The sequence below is a fragment of the Penaeus monodon genome, chromosome 11 (assembly GCF_015228065.2).
Source record: "Penaeus monodon isolate SGIC_2016 chromosome 11, NSTDA_Pmon_1, whole genome shotgun sequence".
In the NCBI taxonomy this organism is placed as follows: domain Eukaryota; kingdom Metazoa; phylum Arthropoda; class Malacostraca; order Decapoda; family Penaeidae; genus Penaeus; species Penaeus monodon.
Window position 1 is genome coordinate 50576318 of NC_051396.1, and position 7500 is coordinate 50583817.

At 25.0% G+C, this 7500-nt stretch overlaps 1 protein-coding gene across 1 annotated transcript in view; it reads right to left on the reverse strand.

The window, feature by feature from the left end:
• Positions 1-5599: 5599 nt before the first annotated feature.
• Positions 5600-7500, reverse strand: part of LOC119578623 (lon protease homolog 2, peroxisomal-like) — a 110405-nt gene continuing 108504 nt past the window's right edge. The window contains exons 15-17 of the mRNA XM_037926186.1: positions 7411-7500; positions 6575-6685; positions 5600-6219 (exon numbers count right to left, since the gene is read on the reverse strand). The exon at positions 7411-7500 is cut by the window's right edge and continues 102 nt beyond it. Of these exons, the coding sequence (XP_037782114.1) occupies positions 6085-6219; positions 6575-6685; positions 7411-7500 (336 nt within the window). The 3' untranslated portion in view covers positions 5600-6084. The remainder of the gene's footprint in view (positions 6220-6574; positions 6686-7410) is intronic.

The window sequence follows — 7500 nt, forward strand, 5'->3', positions numbered from 1 at the left end:
TATAAAAATTTTAATAAAAAATAACTAAAAAATTTTATATATATAATATAATAAAAAATATCTTATAGAAAAAATTTTTTTAATATATTATATTTATATAATTCTATATATTAAAATAATTAAAACTATATATTTCAATATATTAAATATTATACCAAAAATTTTAATATATATAAAAAAAAGATATTTATTTAAAAAAATATTATTTAAAAAAGATAAAATATAATATATTATAATAAAAAAAAAAAAAAAAAAAAAAAAAAAATTATAATTTAAATTTTTAATTTAAAAAAAATTTAAAAAAAATATATAAAAAATATAAAAATATAAAAACGTTAAAAAAAAATTAAAGTAAAAAAATTTTCCTTATAAAATAATTTTTTTTCATTAAACTATAATATAAAATTATATTACCTGTTAAGAAATTTTTAAATAAAAAACCCCTTAAAAAAGAAATATTTAATTTTAAATTATTAAAAATCAAAATTACATTTTTAAACCTTATAAAATATTATTATCTTAAAAAAAAAAAAACAAAAAAATTAAAATTTTTTCAATATTTAAAAATTTTAATCAAATACTATTTAAAATAAAAAATTAAATAATATATTAATAATTTTTTTTTTTAAAAAATTCAATATTTAATAAAATTTATTAAATTTTTCATAAAAATATAAAAATTATTAAAAAACTTAAAAATTTAAAAATTTTTAAAAATTAAAATATTTATTAAATTTAACCCCCCCCAACCCTTATTTTTTTTTTTTAAAATTTTATAAAAATAAATTTCAAATTAAAATCAATATAAAAAAATTATTTTTTATAAAAAAAATTAAAAATTTGAAAAGAAATTAATTTTATAAAAAAAAATAATTTTTTCTTTTAATTTTTTTTCAAAAATAATTTTAAATTTTCAAAAAAAACCCAAAAAAAACCCCCAAAAACCCCAAATTTTTCAAAAACAAATTTCTTTTAAATAATTTTTTCTTTAAAAAAATTTTTTTAAAATTTTTTTTTAAAAACCCCAAAAATTTTTTTCAAGCCTTATAATAATTTATAAAAAAATTTAAATAAATTTTATGATATTTTTTTAAATTTTTTTTTAAAAAATTTTTTAACCCCAAATTAAAATTTTTAAAATTTAAAAAAAAACCCCCCCCAATAAACATTTTAAACAAAATCAACTTTTTATTATTATTTTTAAAAGAAAAACATATTTTTATATTTTTTTTATAATATTTCTAAAAATTTTTTTTTTGTTGGTGAATTTTTTTTAAAAAAAATAAAATTTTTAAAAAAAAAAAAAAATTTTATAACTTTTTTAAAATTTTAAAAAAAATTTTTTCCCCATTTTTATTTAAAAATTTAAAAAAAATTTTAAAATTTTAAAACTTCTTTACAAATATTTTTCATCTTTCCTTTTTTAAATAAAACGCCAAACCCAAAAAACGGGAAAAAAAATAATTTTTAAAAAAAATTAAAAAAAAATTTTCAATTTTTTTACAAAATTTAAAACCCAAGAGGCCACAATTTAAAAAATGCTTTCTTTAAAATTTTCCCGGGAAAAATTTTAAATTGATTTCCCCGGGTTAAAAAAAAAAAAAAAAAAAAAGAAAATTTTTTAAAAAAATTTTTTTTTCCCCCAAAAAATTTCTTTCTATTTTAATTTTTTTTTAAAAAAATTTAAAAATTTTTTTTCTTGGGGCCGAAATTTTTCTTGACCCTTTTTTTCCTGATTTCCGAGTCAAATTCCAAAAAAATTTTAAAAGGAAAAAAACCCCTTTTTTCTTTTTTTTTTGGTGTTTGGTTTTTTTTTTTTTGGGGGGTTTTTTTTTTTTGGGGGGGGGGACCTTTTTTTTGGCCTCAAGGGGGGGAATTTTTTTTTTTTTCCGGGAAAAAAGGGATGGAAAAAGGGGGTTTTTGGAAAAAAAAAATTTTTTTTTTCCCCCGGGCGGCCCAAAAAAAGGCTTTGAAAAAAAAAAGAAAAAAAAGGGGGTTTTTTTTTGGAAATTTTCCCAAAGGGTTTGCTGTTTTTTGGGGGTACTAAAAAAAAAAGGGTTTTTTTTTTGTTAAAATTTTTAAAAAAAAATTTTTTTTTTTGTTAAATTTCTTTCTTAATTTTATTTTAAATTTCCCCAAAAAAAAAAAACCCCCTATATTTTTTTCATTTTTTTTGGGGTTTTAAAAAAAATTTTAAAAAAGAGTTTTCAAAAGGGGGTTGGGGGGGGGTTCACTTTTGTTTTTTTTTTGCCCGGGGGTTGAAAAATTTCAAAATTTTAATTAATTTTTTTCTTTTTAATAGGGGGGGTTTTTTTTTTAATTTTAAAAACTTTTTAAAAAATTATTAATAATAAATTTTATTTAAATTTTATTTAAAAATTTTATTTATTAAAATATGCTTTGTGTTTTTCATTAATATGAAAAAAAGATGAGGGGGAAGGAAATTTTTGGATTAACTTTTATTTTTCCAATTCTTATTAAACCCATTCTTTTTTTTTTTTGTATGTTTTTTTGGTTGTGTTCGTTTTGGTTGTGGTTGTGTTTTTTTGGGGGGGTGGTTGTGTTGGGGGTTTTTTTTTTTGTTGTTTTTTTGAAGATTTTTTTTTAAAAAAGAGAAAAACCAAAAAGATTTTTTACCCAAAATTTTCCTGGAAATTAAAATTGATCGTTCTTAATAAATTTTTTTAATTTTTTGGAGGACATTTAAAAAAAAAAATTTAAAAAAATTTTTTTCGAATTTTTTTTTTTTCAAATTTTTTTCCATTTTTACATAAATACACTAAAAATAAAAATTTTTAATTAAAAAAAATATTTTCAATCGGCTTTATTAAAGAATTTGAAAAAATTTTTTAAGAAATAAAAAAAATATTGTTAAATTTTTTAACTTTTTCTTTCCTTTTTTTTAAAATTTTTTAAACCCGCAAAAAAATAAAAGGAATTGGGCCCCTTTTTTGTGTAAAAAAGGGGGTTTTTTAATGTGGGTTTTTTTTTGTGTTTTTGGGGGTTTTTTTGGTTTGTGTTTTTTGTTGTTTGGGTTTGGGGTTTTTTTTGGGGGGTTTTTTTTTTTTTTTTTTTGTTTGTTGGTTTGGGTTTGGGTTTTTGCTGGCTGTCGTTTTCATTTTAAAACCCTCATTCAGCCCCTTGCTATTTTTTTTAAAGTTTGCTAATAAATTTCATTTTTTTTATTTTATAGTAATACCAAAGGGTATTTAAATAAGGTTTTTCCCCCCTTAAAAAAAGGTTTTTAACAAAAAATAGTGGGGAATTTGTTATTTTTAAAACCCCTTTTTAAAATTTCTGGGGCTTGTGTGTGTGTGTGTGTGTGGGGTGTGGTGGAGAGAGAGAGAGAGAAGAGAGAGAGAAGAAGAGAGAGGGAGAGAGAGAGGAGGAGAGAGTGAGTGAGTGAGTGAGACATGAAGATGTATGGTATCCTCTGAACATTTATCATTTGTATTCAGTCTCTCATTAATTACTTTCATAATGAGCAGAACCATGTTTGATAAAAGTAAATAAAAAATAAATAAAATTATATACATACATACATACATACATACACATACACTTACACATACACATACACATACACATACACATACACATACATATATATATATTTACAACTTAACAAGGCCAAAGAGAGATAATAAATGCACTACAGCATTGAATTTTAATTAAAGAATTAGTGAAATTAAGAAGTTTTTGTTTGGATAGAAATTATATTAATAGTTTGCTGAAATTTGCAACATTTGCTCAGTTAACATAACATAGTATAGGTTTGAAGATTTATTGTTGTATGCTGGTTAGTGTCATAGGTATCTGTTTAACATGTTACTGTTGTGTAGTCAGCCTGTGCTCCTGGTTTTGAATTAGATAGGGTCATATTATTTAATATTATACTGTAAGTATATTGTAGTCTTATTATTTGCAATATGGATGTAAAAATATTGTCATTGATTTCTGTCCACTAAGATTTTTTCTTTCTTTCTTTCTTTCTTTTTCTTTTTCTTTTTTTATGGATATTTACGTTGCACAAGTATTAATGCCCATCTCTTATTTTGCATGGAGAAGCCATGTACGAGTGCATTAAAGAAAACCTATTCATCTTTTTCAGACGCGATGTGTGCTAAAATATGACCACAGCAACTGTTGCCTTAAAGTTAAAGTTACAGATGATGTTATGGTAAGTAGTAAATATTACTGCAACTTGCATAATCAATATAATTGTTTATGCTTTTTGGATATTAGTTTTTTTTATACATACATACATACATGTGTGTAGTTTTTTTTGTATTTGAACACCTGACTATTTTATGTCTTGTTGGTAGCTTAATAGTACATACATTGAACTCAGAATGGTCAATATAGAGCAAATTTGTTATATTCCATACGTCAGGGTACTTCATATTCTCAAAATCTCTATAGATAATCAAAAATTAGTTTTACCTCTGAAGAAAACAACTATTACCACAAAATTAAATTTAAAATTGATTAAAATTTTCAGTATTTAGCTCTTAAAAGACTTTCCTCTCGCCTTTTCAGTGTGTCCAGTATAAGACCGACAGCCAACAGGAGCTGAAGAAATTAGAAAAGCTGTTGAGCAGTCTGATGAAACACATGGCATCCGACCAGAGATAACTTGGCTCTTTGCACTAGAGGGTCAAAGTTTTCCAATCAGTGTTTTCCCTTGCAATTTACTCTTTGTTAATATGATTACCTAATGTTTTATATGACAGATATTCAGGTTATTTCACCTGTCCATAGAAGCATGCAACATGGCACCAGCTTCCATAAGATGATTTTTTTTTTCTTCTTCTTCTTCTTCTTCTTCTTTTTTCTCTTTTTTGAAGGGAATTCTTTATGGATATCTCAAAAATAAAAATGTTAAACTTTAATAAAGATACTCTTTATATTATACATAGCATTTTAATGATACAAATCCAGACATTAGATGTTCTCCAGAGAAAAAAGGGACAGAGATAATATAATAAATTTTCCTTAGACAAATAGGATTGAAATTAGGAAAGAGAAGAAATAACTCCATGTAATGTTTGGCAACAATGACTCAAAATATCACAGTAAAATAACACATTAAGACTTTTTCCTTTGCTCAGAAAAAGTGTTTAGAATTTCAAAGAAAATCCAGTTCAGTTGAGAAATTTTCCTTCCGACACGGTTTGTATGGATACCATTATCCTCATTACCTTTTCTTCTTGTTGATTCCATGCTTGTGTTTTTCTTCTTTTACTTTCTGTCTCTCTCTTCAGTATTTTCTCTCTTACTCACTCTCTCTCTCTCCTCCTCCTCCTCCTCCTCCTCCTCCTCTCTTCCATCCCCTCTTTTCCTTCCTTCTTCATTCTTCTTTCACATACTTCTCTGCCAAAATCAGTCGATATTGCAGACACATTGTCCAAACTGAAGCACAATAACTATAAACTGGAAATTTCTCCCATCTACACTTATATACAGATGCATAATATTAACTGTACCCGTTACACTCATTCATTCATTTACTCTTTCTTACTTTCATTTTATTTTATTATTCTTTCTTCTCAATGCTTGTTCACTCCTTTATTCTTTAAAATTATTATTCTTTTCTTCTAAAGAAAAAAAAAAAAAATTATAATGGCTTTGTGACTTAACAACATGATGTAACATCATGAAAAAACAATTAAATATGAAACTGACTATAGATTTTTTTTTTTTTTTTCATATCACTACATTACTAATTTATTTTCCTCTCTGTCTTAACTACAACACATCCCAAACCTTAAGTTCCTATTATTATTCTCATTTATTTACATATATATTCAAACATCAAGATACCTATGTGTAAGATTAAAGGCTTTCTACACATAATTACAGAAAACACAATGTGAAAGGAGAAAAAACCCTACCATATATTATAACAAATTCTCCATTCAAAATATATTTAACCATTACATTATTATACGTCCATAATTTTTTTTTTCATAAAAGCAAAGAATTGAAAATAATTTTTTCCACCTTTTTTTTCTTTCTTTTTTTTCCTCTGCTGATTCTAATCACGGAAGCACTTGGTCCTAACAAATAATAAAATTATGAGACCTAGAGTTTGCTCATCGGATTTTTTGACACCGATTCTCCGTCCTTGTCATCGTCAAACATTTCGCCGAAGCCTTCGTCAAACGCGGCCTGAAGCACCTCTTCCACTGTGTTCACGAGGACTACTTCGACTTCATTCTGTTATGGGAGATAATTAGGGGTGTGGGATGATTATTTGATCTTCATTCTTTTAAGGTGAGAAAATGTTTTATGCAAATCAAATTTTAAAAACTCTAAGTTTTTTTTTTTTTTTTTTTTTTTTTTTTTTTTTTTTTTTTTTTTTTTTTTTTTTTTTTAGATTTCCACAATTATTTGTTTTTGTTTTGTTTTGTTTTTTGCTTCTGTCTTTCTTTTACATACTGATTAATCCTCACTACAAACAGTATCAATGATGAGAAAAATATATCCTCTATAATTCCATCATCCTTTTTCACACACACAAAAAAAGAAGCTGATAAGGGAGGAGAGAGATTTTTGACTTTCCGAAACGTACCAAGACAGAGTTTGGAATATCAGCAAGGTCTTTCTTGTTGGCGGCAGGAAGCACCAGTGTGGTAAGCCCTGCCCTGTGCGCAGCCATCACTTTCTCTTTAATGCCACCAACCTGAAATTTATGACTTTTATATATACACTTTTTTTCTATCACTTTTTTCTATTTCTTTCTATCTAAATTACTTTCTTTCTTTGTACTGAAAGAGAGATAAACCTACTATAAAAACTGTAAGAAATATAAACCTATGAAAATTGTAAGAACTTTAAACCAATATAAATATAAAATAAAATATGTAGTGTATATGTACTTTCTGATAAAATCTTCAATTTCTTTAAGTACAAACTAATATCAACTTTTTACTAGCACTTTCAGTCTTTCTATTAGTTCCTCACTATACCAAATTAAGTTTGTTTATACAAACAAAATACAGAACAGTGAAAAGCAGAAAAAGTATCCCTGTTCAATATAACGTTGCTAAGTCCACAAAGATAAAACATTTATGACTATGTTTATCAAATACACAAACCATAACAAGCAAGAAAAGAAAAATCTAATAGAAAATGAAAAGAATTACTTATTAATGGCAACTGCTACTACACCATGGCAAATAAAACAGATCTCTGCAATAAAGCTGAAAGATATCCATTTGACACTAAATAAGCCACAAACCTTGCCAAAAGCAAAAATTCATGAAAAATTAAAAAGATGAAGAAAAAAAAAAAAAATCTGAAGCCCATAATGTGTTCTTCAAAATTGAGGTTTCAAAAAGGGCGGAAAAAGAACCTTTATCAACGACAGAATAACCTATAAAACTACTATATCCACCACCAGCTCACCGGCAAGACAACCCCATTGAGAGTGATCTCCCCTGTCATGGCTACATCAGGCCGTACACAACGCTGGGACAGGAGAGAGACCAGAACAGT